The sequence below is a fragment of the Poeciliopsis prolifica genome, unplaced genomic scaffold, assembly GCF_027474105.1.
Source record: "Poeciliopsis prolifica strain line A6 unplaced genomic scaffold, Auburn_PproV2 SCAFFOLD103, whole genome shotgun sequence".
Lineage (NCBI taxonomy): Eukaryota > Metazoa > Chordata > Actinopteri > Cyprinodontiformes > Poeciliidae > Poeciliopsis > Poeciliopsis prolifica.
The window spans coordinates 930,399-949,953 of NW_026562478.1; the positions used below are offsets into that span (position 1 = coordinate 930,399).

Here is a 19,555-nt window from a genome sequence, read left to right on the forward strand (position 1 = left end):
CCGTCAGTCAGCCAGTCCGGGTAAAAAGGCCAGACTGACGCCTCAGAGACCTCTCATGCTTTGTGTGGCCAAACCAGGAAGAATCTGATTTCATAAAGTCGACCTGCAGAGTGCAGCCAGACTGCAGAAGAACAAGAAAATCAAAAATACTCACTGTGCAGCTCTACGATTTATGCAAAAGTAAAGGACATTTGGACTTAATTTCCTTCCATATGCTTCAACTAATATCTTAGCATTTAGAGTCTAAATGCTTTTGAATAAATCCAAATTTATTTACTGAAATGAGCTACTTAACTCACATATTAGTACACTGCAAACACTAAATATTATCATGTATTTTTGTCTAGTTTCTTCTGCAAATATCTCAGTGCACCTGTATTAAAACAAAACTTACAAATAAAAAATAAGAGCTTGTTTCACTAAATCCTTATCATTTATGTAAAAGTTCTAGTACATTATTTCAGTTTATGCAAACCAGAAACCTTTTATTTAAATCAAGAACAAAAAATTATGAAACAAATTTTTTTTAACATAACTAAATTTATTATTGCCGGTCTGTACCCATCAGGTTTTCCACCTGCACAATTTTCTGATTTGCTTGCAGACTAAAACCAGCTAAACATGCATGATCTGCATGTTTATCCAGCTTCCATCTTATTTACGTTACACATTCAATTTTTACAAACTGCACATAAAAAAAATAAATCAACATAAAATCAGGTGCAAAAGAAAAACTGAACATTCAGTGTGAGGAACTTGACACAAACTCAAAGAAAAAAAAAAAAATAAGAGTAGATGAATGTCGACTCATCTTCTCATTGAGGGAACACCTTTATAGAAAAGTTCATAATCAGCTGAAAAAAAATCTCCAGATTCAACTTCAAGCTAAAATAAAAAAAAAAAAAATGGAGGAAGTGAACCAGCAACTCCAAGCTAGTAAAACTGGATTAGTTAAAACATATAAATACCAACCATGTGTTCATCTCAGTTCCAACAGAATCATTATTTTCAGAAATGTTTCCTTATATACACGAGTTTTCCACATGGATCGCTACACATTTAGTCGGTTTTCACACATCTGGCACATGACGTCTTCGGAGTCGTTCATTTGAGCAGAACCTAAATGATTTTACAAAGTTTTTCTACAGAATCAGCAGGAAAAAAAGCAGAAACTGACCTGAGATGCACTGCAAAAACACAAAACTGAGCCAAGTATTTTTGGTCTAGTTTATGGTGAAAATATCTTGGTGCACTTGAATTAACTTTTCAGCAAGATATGAGAGCTTGTTCTAAATCAATAATTTATTTATTAATATGGTAATATTATTTCACTTATAAGAAGTTAGTTTTAAAAAATCTGCCAGTGGAACAAGAACCTTTTAATTAATACTATCAAATATGGACTTAAAATAAGCTCCTGTATCTGTATTTTGTTTTAAATAAAGCATACTGAAACATTTGCACTAAAAACCAGACAAAGACTTGGTTATATTTTGTTTTGGCAGTTAAGTCAACTGTAATGCCTAGATAGTTTACACTGTGCATACACTTCAAAAATACATCGTTTTGCCAATTATTTTTGGTCTACTTTCTTGCGCAAACATCCAAGTACACAAGTGAAATAATATAAAAACTAAAAAGAAATTTCTCAGCAAGATATAAGATCTGATTTAAGTAAATGCTTATTTAATATTGAAGAAAAAGATCTAGCTCCACTGTCAGATTATTTCACTTAGAGAAAAAAATGTTTCAGTGAGATAATCTTTGTCAATATGAAGGAATTGATTGAAAACAAGCACCTATATGTTGCTGAAAAATTACTTGTAAGTTAGTTTCAAATGTACAAAGATATTTGCACTAGAAATTAGACAAAATACTTTGTAAAAGGTTGTGTTTTTGCAGTGTAACTCACCTGTTTCTCCTGAAAAATTTACGTTTTGACAGACTAAACATAGTAAGTAAGCGGCCATGTGAAACAACAAATTCAAAAGGTTCATAGTGTGTGTGTAGATCTTTGGATTGAGTCCTGTAAACTGACGAGCTCGCGGCGTTATCTGGGCCGGTGGTTGGCCAGCAGGAAGTCCTTGTCTTTGCAGGTGAGGCAGAGTTTGAGGTTCCTCAGGGAGCCGCCCGCGGTGTAAAACGCCCAGATGCCCATGAAGAACATGACGATGTAGGTGGGAACCAGGCTGGAGACGTACTGCGGGTTCTGGAAGGTCTGCAGGGGAAAAATGTACAAACTATTCATCATTTCTCATTAAACTTCTTAAAATTCTCATTTTAATTCAACTCTGAAATATTAAAATGTTGAAAACTGACGTAAAAAAATTTATCTGCACACAAATAAAAGGGAAAAGAATATTGGTAAGTGATAAACAATTTTTCCATTTAGCTCTACAGAGGCCTGGTAACAAGCAATTCATTTGATTCAAGTCTATGGAACTAAATTGGTGCCATTAAGTTCGTTTAAATTCTTGTTCTGAAACTCACAATTTTGAAAAACAGAAAAGGGCTAAGCAACAACAAAAAAAGTTCAGAACTACGGCAACATATTAGGTCCACTGTACATAGAAAATAAATGCATACTTTTCTGCCCAAAAAAAAAGAAAAAAAAAAAGGAAGCATTAAGCAGGACAGAAGTTCTGGAAAACTGGGCCAACATGTAAAATGGGTCATTTTGCATGACTACTTAACTTCTAGTTGAATGTCTTCATACTATGACAATAACTACTAAAATCACAAACAAGAATCATAATACAAAATGAGAAATTTAGTGGTCATGTTGGAAACGTGTCTTTGTGTAAAAATCTAACAAATTTCAACAATAAAGTAACTATCCAAAAACAGTCACCGCATAAATCTGATTGGACATAATTATTGATTTGGAGAGAGGATTACTCACCAAGGAGGAAACCAGGAGGTGAGTGGCGACGACCGCAGCTACGGCTAACCAGCGCTGCTTCTCACAGCCGTCGAAAAAGATGATGCCCCAGAACATGTGAAGCAGGATGATGGCCATGGTCATAAAGGCTGAGGAATTTAAAAACAAACGTGAGGGATATTTTAAAAATCCTTTGTTTTGTTGGGAGTCTAACATTAAAAAAAAACACAAAAGTAAAGCATTTGGTCTATCTTCTTCTGCAAATATCTTAATACACTTGAAATATGACAAAACTTAGTGACAAGTAACTGTTCTTGAAGATATAGGAGATTGATTCAAGTAAATAATAATTTCTTATTGTTGTTGAGAAAGTTCTAGTTCCACTGGCAGATTATTTCACTTTCAACAAGAAATTTCTCCATGTTATAAGTGAATTATTCAGACGGACTGGGATGAGCGGGGGTTGCTAGGTAACGGACTGGGATGAGCTGGGGTTGCTAGGTAACGGACTGGGCTGAGCGGGGGTTGCTAGGTAACGGACTGGGATGAGCGGGGGTTGCTAGGTAACCCGTGCAATGTGACCTAACAAACGACTAATTTTCCTGTAAGACATGAGAAAAATGTTGGAAGTGAAATAAGCTGACAGTGGGACTTGCACTTTTTCATCAATAACAGGGAATTATTGATTAAAATAAAGCTCCTATATCTTGCTGATATAAACTATTAAATGAGTTTTATTTTATCTCAAATATACTAAGATATTTGCACTAGAAACTAATTAACATTGCTTGGTAAGAATGTGTGTTTTTACAGTGTGAGCATCAAACCTACATTCTCTACAAACTGAGGTTATTAAGTATAAATTGCTTTAGTTAAACTTCTGGTTTAGTTTTCAATGGCATTTTTAATGTTACGTTTATATAAAATTACGATAAATTCTGTAATAAAACAGAAAAAGATCAAGTCAGAAAAATAAGCCTGAATGTCTCAATTTGAACTCAGGTTTTCTATGAGATGAACATCTCTAGGCATTAATATCAGAGTTTAAAATGCGGAGCATTCAGGAAGTGGTACCTGATGACAGGAAGTAGTGTTGAGAGTCGCCGTGGATGCCCACAGTGCCTGGACCCACAGAGTCGGCCAGGATGTTGACCACAGAGAACGCTCCGCTCATAAAGCCGAAGCCGAGGCCAGACACTGTCACAGAACCAAAACAAAGCGTAAAAAGTTCCCTCTGGAAACCTAATATAGCCAAAACCTCTCTCTGTAAAAATGTTTTATTTACACAAAAGAATCCTAGACGCAACTTTTCTATTGTGTTTCTGGTACGCACATCAATCTGATGAAAATTAACCAAAACTGGTTTGGTTAATTTTCTCTCTGGGGATAATTTCTGCTAAAAAAAAAAACAGTCTGATTGGAGGCTGAAAAAACTGTTATTACATTCAAGTTGTGCTAAAAGGAATTCGCCTATCAACAAACCTAATTAAACCTAAAACAGCGTCTCAATGCTAGACAAATAGCAGCTAGCAAAGACGCTGACATTAACGTCATTAATTTTCATTTCTAAAGAAGCTCCATCAACGCTGGAAAGCTAAATATCTAAAAAAAAAAAAGCACTGTGCACCAATTTGATGGTGAAATAATCAAAGATTAAAAACAATAAATATCTTTGATGTTTATATATTTAATCGTTTTTGAATCACAAGTGTTACTTATGTTGTCACTCATGGTTTCTATTAAAACTAAATTAATTACAGACAATCAGTAATTCTAATTAAGATTCACCACTAATTATTATTTAAATGAAAGGCCAGCTGATCCGTACCGTAGGCGAGCTGTCGTATAGATATTGGCATCGTTTCCTCTTGACTCAAAGCAAGTAGGCCTTCATTTGCTTTCCTGTAGAAAAAAATACATTTGACATTTTCTCTCACTTTTGTCAAGAATATGTTTAAAAACAAGCTGCAAAACAAGTGGAGATGTTCCATTTTGTTTAACAGATAATGGAGTCGGTGTGGTAGAAAGACGCTGGAGCAGCTTACTTGAGCAGTTTGTAGTAGGCGAAGCGGAAAGTTTCCTGCAGCAGGACGGACAGCACCACACCGAAGATGAGCAGACCCTTCTGCTGTGACGCGCTCTCCTTGTTACTGATCTGAACCGAGATGAACCACACCAGGGAGGCCAGCAGCAGCGACACCAGCCAGAAGAATGCCCTGGGAGGAAAAAACAAACACAAAACGACGAGAAAAATCTCAGTTATAATCTCCAACATGAAAACATTAAAGAATGCATATGAGTTATTTTAGCAGAAAAAAAAATTATAAGCTTTTCAAGCAGAGAGGTAGATGGCTAATAAGGTAGGATCTCAATCGCTGCATTTATTTAATTCAAGTGAAAATATTGGTATTTTAGGAACAAGAATGGCAATAATTCCTAAAAGTAAAAAAATTCACAAAATCAGGCAAAAGAAAATGTTTCCAAATCAGTTTAATACAATACAAAACATGTTAGTTTTTTTTATTCAGTGGGTAGACAATCCAGAAACTTGCTCAACCAAGAGAAGCGATGTTTCATAATACAATTACTCAATTAAACGTAAAACATGCAGAGTAATGTAATGTATTCTGGGTGTTTCGCGATGCCAGTTTTCTAGTAAAGCTTTTGCAATTAGATCAATAAGTCAAACTTTGGTATTATATAATGAGATTACTTCCCAATATTTTCTACATTTTCCTCGTGATTAGAAACATTAAAAACATGCAAGACACTGAATATCAAGGATTGACAAGCAGTTAGGTATAGGCTTGTACTTGAATAAAGGAGATGCTGTCTGAGGCGTATTTCCAATATCGGACAAACTGTTAGCCTGCCTCTTTCTTCTAAATAAATCAAATTAATTAGTCTCTCTCTGATTGCAAATATATTGTTTTGAGTATAATCATGACAAACGTATGTCTTCTAATAGTGGTGAATGCATCCATGCACTTCAAAAGGGAAGTAAACAAAAGCTATCATTAGCAGCCCAAGACAATTAGCTAGCCGGTTAGCAGCGATAGTTAGCACGTTTTTATTTTATTTTGTTCAGTGACCTGACAGAAAAATACTCCATAAACTATTTTAGCACCAACAAAACCGTCAAATGAAGCTGCTTTCTGACCCCGCGATAAGGAAGATGACCCTCAGCGGCTCCCGGGCGATGGTGAACAGGAACAGGGAGACGGCTGGGCCGAAGGCGATGAACGTGCAGCCGAAAAACACCGCCGCCGTCATGTTGGCTCGGTAGCTCGAAGGCCTAGTGGCTCCAAAACCCGGTTCGGTTCTGTTCACAGCGAAACCGCAGGGGTTTGTCTTTATTTTTGACCAAGTAACCCCGAGTCTGAGCGCTGATTCTCCTTCCTAATTTCACTTCGGTATCACAGGATTCACAGGACGTCACGTCGCACTCTGTCACGTGACTCGCTGTGGAGGCGGGGGGAGGGAAGGGGGTAATTCATTTGGCCCAAGCAGCAAAGCGCTGCGAAGGCCTGTGGTTTTTGTACTGTTTATTACGGTTCTCCCTCCAAATGAATTTGCTTTTTGGAGCCTTTATCATACTCAAAAACTCACCAAACTTGGCGGAGGCCTTAAGCCTGTATAAAAATAAGACAGGGACCTGATCATTGAGCCCGCCCCCTCACGCAAAAGTGACGCAAAGGGGGTCGAATTTTCACGGACTCGTGAATGGAGGGTGGTTCGCATTTTAGCGTGTAATTGTAGTTCATAGGTTTGAAATTGTTTATCTCAAGGAATCTAAGGCGGGTCGCGAACCAGCGACCCACAGGGTCGCGCCGGTCCTCCGCAATATGTACCTGTACAGTAATATGAACTTATAAGAACTTAAGCCTTCTGACGCCTCAGTGTAACTGAACTGTTAGGCTGCTCTTTGACCTTTCAAAGACTAGCCTGAAATCCCACAGGAGTCAAAGTTCAAGGGATGAGCCCCTGCTATTCAGTAAACGTTGCATGCTTCAGATCAAAACAACTAAAAGCAGCACAACAAACTGATTCTGTGAACAGGATTTAAAAAGAACACACTTCCACTTATAATCAATGGTATCTTGTACTATAAATTGGAGGAAAAAAAATCACAATAAAAAATGCACAAGTATACTGTAAAATGTAATAGTATATCTTACTCTGAAAGAAAAGTGACTTTAATTCATTCTAGCTTACTCTGTTGACTATACTAACTTACACTTAGCAAAGACAACTTTCTACTGTGGCAAGTAATCAAACTCATCAGCAGCAAGTAACCCGAACCTGGAGTCATGAGTGAGCAAGACGCACCTGCATGACCAGCAGAAAACTCGGCATCATTCGGCAGCTCTCATTGAACGCACATGCGCAATTGGCCACTGACGAGTGACGACGTGTTTGAAAGAAGCGCCAAACTGTCAAAAAGACGGCGGTTGCTGCACCTAAATTTTGTCACGGTAAGTTCCACTGGTTTTTAGCAAACTTATATTCGTTATCTCGGCCGTATAATTCATCCGTATCTCCAGGTTTTGAGTTTAACTTTAAGTGTAATGATTTAGCGATGCCGGGGACTAACGTTAGTCGAAAATATGTTTTATTTAGTAGCAACAAGATGGCAGAGAAAAAAATTGTCCAGGGCGCAAAAAAAAAAAAAAAAAAAAAAAAAAAAAAGGATAAAGATGTTGGCGGGATTAAAAAAATCCTTTCAGTGTGGTTGAAAGTTAGTAGGCAAGCTAACATGGAAACAAAGTTTTCCATAGACTTTTACAGAAAAAAGAGAAATGACATGACTTTTTTTTCTAGGGTAGCCTTCAATCTAATATTGAATCCTTCAAATGGCCCTGAGTCTTTAAAACTTTGAGAATCCCTGCTTAAATGTCTTTGTTGACTGGCGTGAAACAAAAACTCAATTCTCAATAATAGAGCCTAAGATTTATCATAACATCAATTAAGTGAATAGTGAAGTAATGTTTCTCCTCATTAACATAAAAACATTTAGTAGTCTGCAAGTGCAATGAGGCTCCCACCGACAAAAAAGAATCAAACAGGAAATAAAAATCACTTTTCCACTAAGGGTAAAGGAATCAACGTTGATCCATAATGTCACATCACATTCACTCATTGCATCAGAAGATTTTTGAGTGACTATATTTTTGGTTTTAGGGATTTATGTCCAAGTGAGAGAAGCACCCTTTGGATGAAGTCAAAAGTGTACTTCAGTTGTTGAGGGTACTCCAAATTCAGAGCAGAAATAAGTCTACTGCCATCATTTTGGAAAGAAGTTTTGTCATGAATGACCTTGGAAATCTTCCACATGCCACGTGCTTGCTCTTTGGACTTATTTTAAATATTAAGACTACCACTTGTAGTGAACTTGACAAGAAAGAAAAAAGCCTTTCAGTGTGGTTGAAAGTTAGTAAACATGGGTTAGCTTGCAAGCTAACGTGGGTTAGTGTGTATGTAACCGCACTTGAGTTTAAGGTAAACTTGTTTAATTATTTAAAAAAATTTCCATTCAAAATGTTGTCTGTTGGCTCTTCGTTTCAATAACTTAACACTTTAGGTTCATCTTACTTGAACATATCAAGGCAATCGGTTTTCTAATATTTTGCAAGTAATGTGAACGCTTAAACGTGTAAGCATAACTTATTTTTATGAGTACTGCTTAATTGACATAACTCACAAATTGAAGTAGTCATAATTGACATTTTATAAGTATAAATAAGTTAAAACTCAACCTTACTAATGATTTTGAGTTACCTATACTCAGGTTTACTGCCATTATCTGAGTGGTCTAAACATAGTTATTTATAGCTATAACACCTTAACATGAATTAGTTACTTTACTTGGAGATTTTTAGGCAATCGGTTTCCTAACTTTTTACATTTTACAGTGCAAAATCCTGGTGGACAATGAGACTCAATCTGCCAGAGAACTATAGAAACAGAGAACATTTAGTTTTCAGCAAGTCAATGACCTGAAGAAGTGGCCGTGGAGGAGGAGGATGCAGTGACGGTGGGCAGGAGACGGAGCTTGTCTCTTCTGCACGTATGCTTTGAAAATGGCCATGTTGGTGTCTGGCTTGGCGTTGGCCTTTGTTGGTTGTTCTGCAGCGGATATCCCATTATTCCCCGTGGAATCACTGGGTTCTTCTGTACCGTGTGAATACATCTTTGCAGATGTATTAACTTACTTATGTAAAGATAAGAGACAGGAGACATTATTAATATTAACCAGCAACCAGACTGCCCTGCTCTGCCCAAACACTCAGAGAAAGAAGGGAGGAGGCTCCGCCTTTATTACCTTTTATAAGTGCGTAATCTTCCGCTTCACAAAATAGTGACAACATAAATACAATAGTGGCAAACATCATATTCAACAGCCTTCTTCAGGTAGCTGATGAGAGCTTGGGCCTTCCTGCTTGGGTCCTCATACACCTCCTTCGTGGACCTGCCTGGGTGTCTGTCACCATCAGACACCCAGAGTCACCGGTCTACTGGGCCTCCAGGAGCACGGCCTGGTTCTTCTGGAACACCTCCACAGCTTCCCCCACCTCCCTGATCTGGGAGGTGTACTTGAGGAAAAGGTGCTTATTGGCCAACAGCGGGCTGTCCTTCTCCTCTTCTCTCATCATGCTCCTGACCAGATACACTGCATAGCCCAGCGAGTTTTCAAGAAGTCACTGGAACCTCTGGCCCTGGTACTTCCCAAACTGAATCTTGCAGTGGGCCAGAACCAAGAACTGGTCAGTAGGATCCCCTCCACTGTGCCTCACAAAAGCAGTGGCCTCAGCCAGAACCTCCTTATGGCAGGCCCTCCCTGCCACAGCACCTTCACTCCGGTTTGCCTCCTCAGTTGGGCCCATAAGGAGTCGACCCTGAGGAGTTCTACGGAGAACTGGATATGCATGCATGTTCTGACAGGGAAAAAGCATAAATAAGTATTAAAAATTAAATATAAATACCGTTTTAATTAATAACACAATCATTACACTGGATTTATGTCACTTTTTCACTCAGCATGCTCTGAAGCAATACCACATAGCAGTATGATTTATTATAAAATAATGTAGGATATTGTCATTTGTAGCACTATTATGTTGCCCACATTATCTGGACAGCAGGACCTGGCAAAACAACGCTTTACTATAGGCGGACAAAATTCATTGTAATACATTTATTGATGACAAGAAATAACACATATTGGTGTAATCGTCTTACAGAATTATGTGCAATTTATGTTTTCTTTTTTTTTGGTGGTGGTGGACAAAATCACACACGAAGCCCCTAATATCGTTCTCCTCCCCACAATAACATGTTTATCTAACTTCGGGTAGATAAACACGAAATCTGATACACACTTAGCTGTTGCAAAGAAAAACATATTTAAACTTACCGATCGCCAAAGTATTTCAAGGAATTATCGATTAAATGATTCTAACTCTTCATCGTCAATGCGCCAGGACGTGGAAGGTGATTGGTTAAAGACTGAGCCACAAGCTCGGGATGTGATTGGCCCACCCGGATATAAAGGGTTAGGGTCAGGGTTATTTATATATATATGATCTTATGTTTGAATGAGGCACAATGCTGCAGCAGAAAGCTCATAGTTAAATCACAACATCCAGTACAACAAGGACACAGAGTCAGGTGTGAAGCACCACTCTGCCCACTTCGTGCCTGTGGTTATGTCTGCAGCACTGCAGAGATAATCATCACTTCCATCCATCACTTTGGATGGAATAAAAAGCTGCCTGTGGGTACTTTTACACAACACGATGAAAAAAGCAAGCTAAAAATTCTTAAATGCAAAACAGAAAGGTAACAGCAAGTCAGTCCTTTTTTTGAGGTAAAAGGAGAACAGAAACATTTTAGCTATTTAAGAAAACAGACGACAAAACTGGGACATGTCTAAACTAATAACAACCGCAAACAAACCGCAAAAAGAACTAAGAAAAGTGACAATATTAAGTATTGATCCTTTGCACGTAATGTCACGCTCTCAGAAACTTGGCCACGACCAACGTCAAAACAACCAATGCCCTCCACTTTATCATATTCAAAACCTCACCAAACTTGACCCAAAAAACTCACTGAAATCGATCCTTGTCCACCCCCCAACAGGAATGTGGTTCCATATTTGGTGTGTGTGTGGCCCAATTCCTCCACAGCACACCCTAGAATATCCTTAAAAATCAGCCTCAAGCCACAATTTATCAAAAAATTATGAAACTTGGCACACATTTGAAAGAGGAGTTTGATTTAGGTCAAAATCCTAGTGGCCAAAACTACTTTAAGCAAACGAGAGGGGAGAAGACTTGGGGAAAAGGTAAACTGGAAAAGCCAAGTAAACCAACGATCATCTTTTTGGACCGAACCAGAGAGAATCCACTGATTGGAGAACATGCAAACCCATGAAGGCAGAAGAACCCCGGCAGGGATTCAAACCCAGACAATTGTTCTATTCACAATTCTACAGTTTTATAGTTTTGAACTCCCCAGAGGACTCTAAGTGGAAACTAGAAGCCTGGAAAGTAGATTTAGGTGTGAACCTAACAATGGCAGAATGGCAACGTGTTTATATAAGAGCTTAGAAACAAACAATTAATTGACGTTTAAGGTTACTACAATATAAATGGTTAATGCGAACATATATTACACCAACTAAATTACATCAGTTCAACTCTAATATACCAGACATATATGCATAAAATGTTTGGAAGACAAAGGAACTTGGTTTCATTGTATATGGCAGTGCTTCTCAAATAGTGGGGCGGGCCCCCTTTGGGGGGCGTGTTGCGATACCTGGGGGGGCGTGTGATCCTGGGGAACAGGCTTTTTTTTGGCCGTACTAGTATAAAGTGTAATTGCGCACAGTAGGCGGCAATGGCGCTCTCATTGTTACTTCTGTCACGTTTGCGACAGTGCAACATTTTACGACTTACAAGACAACAGGTTTGCCTTGGTTAGCAGTGTTAAGTCAAAAAAGCTCCGACTGCGTTCTGTCTATGGCCTCCGTTATTCAAACAACCCCCAACATGATAAAGTTTTTCACAGGGATGAAAAGAAAAGCGGAGAGAGACAAGATAATGAAACACAGAAAGTCAACCGAAAGCTAAGAAGAGGAAACGACGAAGCGTATTTAGCGCTTGGCTTCACTGTGACTACAGTTGGAGAAGAGGAAAGACCGGTGTTTGCTGTGTCTAAAAATGCTCGCAGCGGACAGCATGAAGCCAAATAAATTAGCGTCACTTAAATACGTTACATCCCAATCACGCCGATAAGCTGCTAGAGTTTTTTCAGCGAAAAAAATGTTAATAAGGAAAAAATGTTATGCAGAGATGGATAGTCACGGTGGGGAGTGGGGGGCGCGAATAGTTCTTCTTGCTAGGGGGGGGGGGTAACGGAAAATAATTGAGAAGCACTGGTATATGGGAATGTAGGGAAATTCAAAAATTTTGGAAAGAAATAATCAATATCATAAAAGTTCTTATCTCAAAGGATGTCGCACTAGATCCGTGTTTTCTAATTTTAGGTTTGTATCCAAAAAATAATGTGTTTACCAAATGTGAACAGTTGTTAATTGATGTATGTTTACTTCAAGCTAAAAGACTGATAGCACTTTTCTGGAAGAACACATCAAGGCCAGGGACAATCCAATGGACCAGACAAATGCTGAAAACTTTACCACTGGAACGGATTACGTATCTCCAAAAAGGGAAAAGTGAACTCTTTGAAAACGCTTGGAGATCCTTCTGGAATGTTGTTGAAAGAATGGACTTGTCACAAGATGGAAATGTCAGTTAAAGTCGAGTTTAACGTTGAAATGGAATGTCAAACAAAGGAGCTTCAACAGTGGACTACGCTTCATGTAGACTTAAAAAAAGATATATGCAGATACATATGTAACCAAGAGGGTGTTTGTTAGTCTTGTTTGTATTTGTTTAAGGCAGTTGTATTTGTAAAAAGAAAAAAAAATTAAAACAATAAAAATATTGTTGGAAAAAATTGTTCTATTCACAAAAATAAATGTTTTAATCACATTAAGCAAAATTTAGAGCCAAATTAACTAAACAGTCGTGATTTCAGACTGTGGCAGAAAGCCGGAGCGCCCGGAGAGAAACCTGCAAACAGAAAACCTGTCTAATCTTTTTATTACATGAATTAGATAAGACCCGGTCAGATTTCTCCAGCCTCCAAATGGTCACTAATTGTGTCTTTTGCAATTTTCTCATATTCCAAGTTATTTATGTTTGGCTCCTCTCCAAAAGCGCCTTGGTCGTCTGGAAGAGGAGGGGCTGGAGAACCTGTAACATCAGGTGTAACCAACTAATGTTTCCTTACCTTTTCTTAAATGTTCAAAAATCCCATTTGATTCATGTCTTCACTGCAGTGGTTATCTGCAGTGAAGACATGATTGTTTTCTGCCTTCACAATTTGCTGTTCTCCCATCAGATAGGTGTAAAACTGGGTCGACTCTGGACCCTCGCAGATTACGGAGGGCAGACAGTACTGCTCCGTCCCGCAGGCAGACTGTGCGGGCACATCCACAGTCTAGATGGCTGTCTGGATGTATTCTGGTCCGCCTCGGGAGAAAAAACACCAGAACGTTGTTATCCGCCAAATGGTGTTCTTCTCCAAGGCAGACTCGCAGCCTGAGCAATGGCGTCTGCCTCCCAATTCCAACCAATTGTTAAAAAGCGTAACCATATCAATTGGAAAGGTTGCCGATGGCAGGGCAACCAAGGGGCCATTGCTCAGGAGCTCCAGGAAGTTGGCATCACAGACAGAGCAATTGTTGGCGCTGTACAATTCTCTGTCTGTGTCCCCGCCAAGTGAGTCCAACCAAACTAACAAGGACTCCAGCAAACATTTGACAGTGTGATCCCTTCCCATATCTGAAAACAGATTTTTCTCCTTCAGCTCTAGCAGAGCTGGGGAGAGGTCTGTTTCTGAGAAATGTCTGCCTGGATGGCGGACGGCTGCATGGATCAGACTTGCGCAGCAAGGAATATTTTGCTGGGCTCAAGCACAGATGACATCCGGAGTTGTCTTTGCGAATTACAAAAAAAGTTTTATTTACCTTTATACAAAAAGTCCGCCTGTCAACACTCAGTGCCTAACGCTACCCAGCGGAATGGAAAAAACGGTATACTGCCGAGCAAACGGCACGTTCCAGGAACACACCTCACAGCAACGCATTCACTAACAAAGAAAATATGAGTGCCAAAGATCAATACACAAGACAGACACAAAACCAAGTTCAGAAGGAATTAAGAAACTACAATGAACAATGAATGAACTTATCATAAACAAAACAAATTGGGTGGGGTACCTAATAAATTAATAAATTCGGTGTCTCTCACAAATAGATGATGCCTCCAGAAATACCCGTTCCTGGGCAAGACACCGTCCGGTGACACCCAGGTTCAGGAGGCTCTGGAAAGCGGCATTCATCCAACGACTGTTCAGTTCATTGGAGAACTTAAAGCAAGCCCGACTGGGTTTGTGTGAAAACAAACCCTGCTGACAGTGGAGAAGAAGAACTCTCCTCTATTAGGAAGAAACCTCCAGCAGAACCGGGCTCAGCACCAGCTGCCATCTGCCACAATCAACTGGAGGAGAGGGAAGACGGAGCAGAGACACAACAGCAGGTCAGCTGATTGGGAGAACTGTCCATGTTCGTGAACTCAGGTCAGCCAATGCCCTCCTCCATGAAGCAACCACAGCCAATCAGAATGCCAGACCAGGTGTAGCTTCTACAGAGAGAAAACAAAAAGTTTAGTTTCTAACTAAGCTTCTTGGTTAGTTAGAAACACCAGAGAGTCACCTTCTGGCCTCTCCAGATCAGTTCAGGTCAGAGAAGGGAACTGTTTGTCTTTCTTTTTCCCCTTATCAGCCTGGTGCGCCACTGGGTTTTATTTTCCCCCCCATCAGGCTGTGGGTTGTTATTTTAAATAGGGATACACCGGTACGCCTGTCACAATAATAATTGTTGCTGAGCAATTAATTGTCTCAAAAATTATTACGATAAACGATAGTATTGTTTGGAGAACTTTTTACACTGAGTTAATGGAAATTAGGTAATAATACATGTGATTTCCTGCCAAAGATGGATACTTTATTTTCAAAAGAACGCTTAATGCTGGAACTGATAAAAACAAAACAACCAAAAATAAAATGGATTCTCAGTCTCCATTTACAAAAAATGTACTTGAATAAAATCTAAACAACATAAAGCCAAAGTGGAAATAAATACTGCATTCAACCAAAAGAGTGCAGATTATGAAGTCTGTATACTATGTCGCCCTTCAGTAATCATTAGATTTAAATATAGAAGACAGGCATATTCGACTGCCTGATGCAATAGCTCACACTACACGATTTTTAGCCCCAATCTTCATCTTCATGACAACCTTCGAACGTTGGTCATTCAAAGGTTGTCGCTTGCGATTTTGTAATCGATCATCATGTAGTGTGTGGTGTGTTATGGTAGGTCGTTGTGGCCGCACCTATCTAAATCGAGTTTTTCCCGACTGTTAACACCATTAATGTTTATTCAACATTTCGTGGAAAAAATATAGAAATTACAATATGGCATATAGAGTTGGAGCGAAGTTGATAAACCGGAAACTTCTCAGCTGTTCATCGTTAACGTGACATAAATAGTTTATAATGATTTTCCTTCAGTCAGGGCTTTACGCTGACAGTAGCCACTTGCATTGCAGGCAATGATTAATTGATTAATGGTTTTAAAATTGGTTAACTGGACTTGTAGCCATTATTTTGTGCCCATTGTTGGACACCACATGACGGGATCAAACCATTATGCCTAGGATCTCTGTCTGCTAGCCTGTGGTCTCGCAGGTTTTGAACATGGGCAGACAACTGTGGTCTTGTAGTGTGCGCTGGGAATTTCACTAAGGAAATGAGGAAGGGAGGGTCGGTGGACCCTGAATGGGAGAAAAAGGCCTGAAGAAATGATTAAGCCAATAATTAAAATAAGGTTGATAGTTTTAATTTATTTTGCGATTAATTGATTTATTGTTTATTGCGACAAACCTATACGCCAGGGACAGTAAAGACAGATTAAGCTAAAGGTTTAGAGTTTAATGAATGTCAAATAAAAAAATTATGTAAATTAAATGGCAACAGTAATGATTAGAACCAGAGTACTTAATCAGATAAAGCCCCTGCACTGCAGTATTTTATAATAATGTAACATCAAATATTACAGATTATAATAATAGGAGGGAGTTGTGTTAATTGTAATATCTGATACCAGAATTTTCTTTACAGAACTCATAGCCATCGGACATCAGACAATATGGGGCAGCACAGTGAAAATATTTAACTGTTCTAATCTTCCTTCACCTCCCAGGTTGCAGTTTGAGCAGCTGCTTAATGTGAGAACCAGAAACAGGAAAAAGATCCTCCAAGTTTAGACATGACAGCTGCTTGGAGGCTTTTTCTGGTCCACCAGCAGCCAGCCTCTCCAAAAGAAACGCTTTCAAATAGTCAGGATCACTAAAGGTCAGGAAAAAAATGACAGGAAATTCTCACCAACTGGAAGGAAAACATGCATAAAAATCATGGATAACTGAGGACTCATTCTGCATGTTTAGTCATCAAGCAGTTTTTCTTAAACTTTGCCCAGATTATTTAACTAAACTGAGCTAAATCAGTCAATGCTTCACTATTGAGCAGAGAAGAAATTCCTCAAATGTTTGTTTCAGGCTCAGCTGCTGCAGTCAAACTTTGGGCCTTAATTTCAGACAACTGGCCCTGTCTCACACACACACACACACACCCACACACACACACACACACACACTGAACCCAACGTCTATAAAGACACCAGAAACCCGTGGAGGTTCAATTCATCTCTTTTCACCCACAGACAGCAGGAAGGAATCAGCTGCAGGGAAGATGGCTGAGTAAGTCTCTGTTTAACGTTGACTGTCTTTGATTTAAAATAAACCCCCGAAAATCTGTTCCAAAGCTTCACATTATCCGTTTTGTTTGGAAAGGAAGAAGATGTCGCTGAGCCGCAGAAATCATCTCAAGGTATTTCTAATGTTGGTGTTAATCTGCCTGGACTTCTGAGGTTTTAAATTATTTTACTTCTTGGATGCAAATAGTGAATCAAATCAACATTTAATAAAGTTTCCTTGCAGAATTCTGGTTTTTACCTTTTTCAATTCATAATTAAATGTTTCTACCACAGTGTATTATGGCCATTGCAGGGAAAGAAAAAGGAGTAGTACATTTTCAGAAATTCACACATTTTTCACATAACATATCTGAGACTAATCTAAAAAAATTCTGATTTCTGACTCACGCATTTTCTTCCTTTGAAACTCAGAAATGTCTTAAGTTTCTCCTAAAAAAATTCTGAGACTGATCTCAAAATATATATTTTTCAACAAACTTACCACTTTTAAAACTCAGACATTTCAGAAATTTTGTCCTATAAAATTTCAAAAATTAATCTGAAACATTCTGAGTTTGTTCTCACAATGTTTTACTTAGGTTAAACCCTCAATGACCATCATTTTAATTGATAGATGAAATCATTAAAATTTCTCAGGATGTCTGAGACTAATTTTTTTAATGATCTAAAACCTTCCAGTTCGACATTAAAGCATATGGAGAACAAATCTAAATGGGAGTTTTTGATCAGGCGTTTGGACAGTTTTAGCTGCACGTTTCCATTTCTCCTGTCAGAGTCTGCTGCTCCAGATCGGCAAAGAAATGCTGGAGGAGGAGGCCCGGCGCGCTGAGGAGGAGAAAATGGCGTACATGAGGGAGAACTGCCCCACCCTCTCCTTCCCACAATGCACCCTGGACCTACAGGTAAACAAACTGAACGTGTTATTTTGCTTACAGGTGGAGTCATTAACATAGTTGCACAAACCTTGTAATCCAGATAGGATTTCTACATTTCTTGAAACTGATGACAGATTTTTTGTGTAATTTTTCAAAGTGGTCCAGGATTCCTGATGCTCTTTAAGTATTTTTTTGTGAATTTGATTGCGTTTTTAGCCCCTTAACTCTGAATAAATGCTGAAAAAGAATAAAAACATTTAAAAAGTTTAGGCAATTTGCCTTTTTTCTCAAGATGAATTGAAATTATTTTTTTCAAAATAAAAGTTTGAAATACCTGTGCCTTTTTCTTTTGTCTGTATCTTTAAGTAATTTCAAACTTTCCACACATCATGCATTAGCTATATAAGCTAATGCAAGTTTAATTAGCTGGTTATGCTAATTTAACTTGCCTAAGCAGCTTATTAGCCAAATCGGTCAATGCAACTGGTATAAATCTAAATTCTCAACATGCTGTGAATGTCAAAATAAAGATAATTGTTAAATCTTGCTAAAAAGTTTGATTTGGGCATTAAAAATACCTAACCTGTGACAATTAAATAATCAGCACATTTTTCATTAATTTAACACCAAATGGTTGAAGACAACTCTAATCCTGTTTGTGCTTTTTAACCAATATTTGGGTTGGCTGCTGTTATATATATCCAAACAAGCCGAGGCATAAATTATCCAGAGGATTGAGCTTCTTTTGGACCATAAAGCTCAGTGTTGCTGTGTTTCACCAGGAGCTGTGTCGGCAGCTTCACAAGCAGATCGATTTGGTGGATGACGAACGATATGACATGGAAATGAAAGTGAAGAAATGCAACAAAGAGGTTTTTCTATTTCATAAATAATTTTTTATATATTAATGTTTCTTCAATAATTTTGAAAAAAAATTTTTTTTTAATCATTTATATTGTTAGATTTAACATCATAATGCAATAAAATGGTCAAACCGGATAATTTAGATGCCTACAATTTGGTTTAAAATGCCATCTGGACTGATCGTCATCACCTGACTGAGTATTATCTGTGCCAGATCGACGACCTGAAGATGAAGGTCCAGGATCTGAACGGCAGGTTTAAGAAGCCCACTCTGAGGAGGGTGAGGATGTCTGCTGACGCCATGCTGGCTGCCCTGCTGGGCTCCAAACATAAAGTGTCCCTAGACCTGAGAGCCAACCTGAAGCAGGTGAAAAAGGAGCTGAAAGAGGAGGTGAGAGCAGCACATGCTGTAAACTTCAACAGAAAGACTGTTTATGACAGAACTATGAAAGCTGTGTTTATGTTGCTGTCAGGGGAAGCAGACGGGCGACTGGAGGAAGAATATTGAAGATAAATCTGGGATGGGCGGGAGAAAGAAGATGTTTGAGGCAGAGGCTTAAATGATATTGACTTCTATGTTTTTTAAAAAGGTAATGCATTACAATAAATACTTAATTGTACAAGTAATTTGATCTTTTTGTTGTTTTTTTAAATTAAATAATAAATTACTGTTCCTTCCTTCCTCTTTTACTTCTTTCCTCTTTTCTTTGAGTTCTTTTTCCTTTCCTCTCTCTTGTCCTCACACTTGTCCCTAACTTTTTGCTCTTATTTTTTTTATTAAATATGAATATTTTATTTGATGACAAATTGAAATAACTAGATTTGATTGAATTATCTGGTTGTTTTTCCCAGTTTAACAAACGAAAGTTACTACTGTAACTACGGTTCTATGAATCCCGGAAGACCGCCAGAGGCGCTGCTTCAAGCACTGAATGATCATTCTTGCGCATGCGCAGGTCGAGT

General features: G+C 38.5%; 2 protein-coding genes across 2 annotated transcripts; one reads left to right on the plus strand and one right to left on the minus strand.

The window, feature by feature from the left end:
- Positions 1–520: 520 nt before the first annotated feature.
- Positions 521–6,314, minus strand: LOC129354054 (gamma-secretase subunit Aph-1b). Its single transcript, XM_055023530.1, has 6 exons — positions 6,042–6,314; positions 4,927–5,097; positions 4,710–4,783; positions 3,956–4,078; positions 2,903–3,030; positions 521–2,218 (listed from the first exon to the last, which is right to left on the minus strand). The coding sequence occupies exons 1-6, from the start codon at positions 6,152–6,154 to the stop codon at positions 2,051–2,053; spliced, it is 777 nt and encodes a 258-aa protein (XP_054879505.1). The 5' UTR covers positions 6,155–6,314; the 3' UTR covers positions 521–2,050.
- Positions 6,315–7,334: 1,020 nt separating this feature from the next.
- LOC129354085 (troponin I, fast skeletal muscle-like) lies at positions 7,335–19,219 on the plus strand. The gene is made up of 7 exons (XM_055023574.1): positions 7,335–7,356; positions 16,800–16,836; positions 16,930–16,966; positions 17,627–17,755; positions 18,511–18,600; positions 18,807–18,983; positions 19,066–19,219. The coding sequence occupies exons 2-7, from the start codon at positions 16,829–16,831 to the stop codon at positions 19,150–19,152; spliced, it is 528 nt and encodes a 175-aa protein (XP_054879549.1). The 5' UTR covers positions 7,335–7,356; positions 16,800–16,828; the 3' UTR covers positions 19,153–19,219.
- Positions 19,220–19,555: the final 336 nt, after the last annotated feature.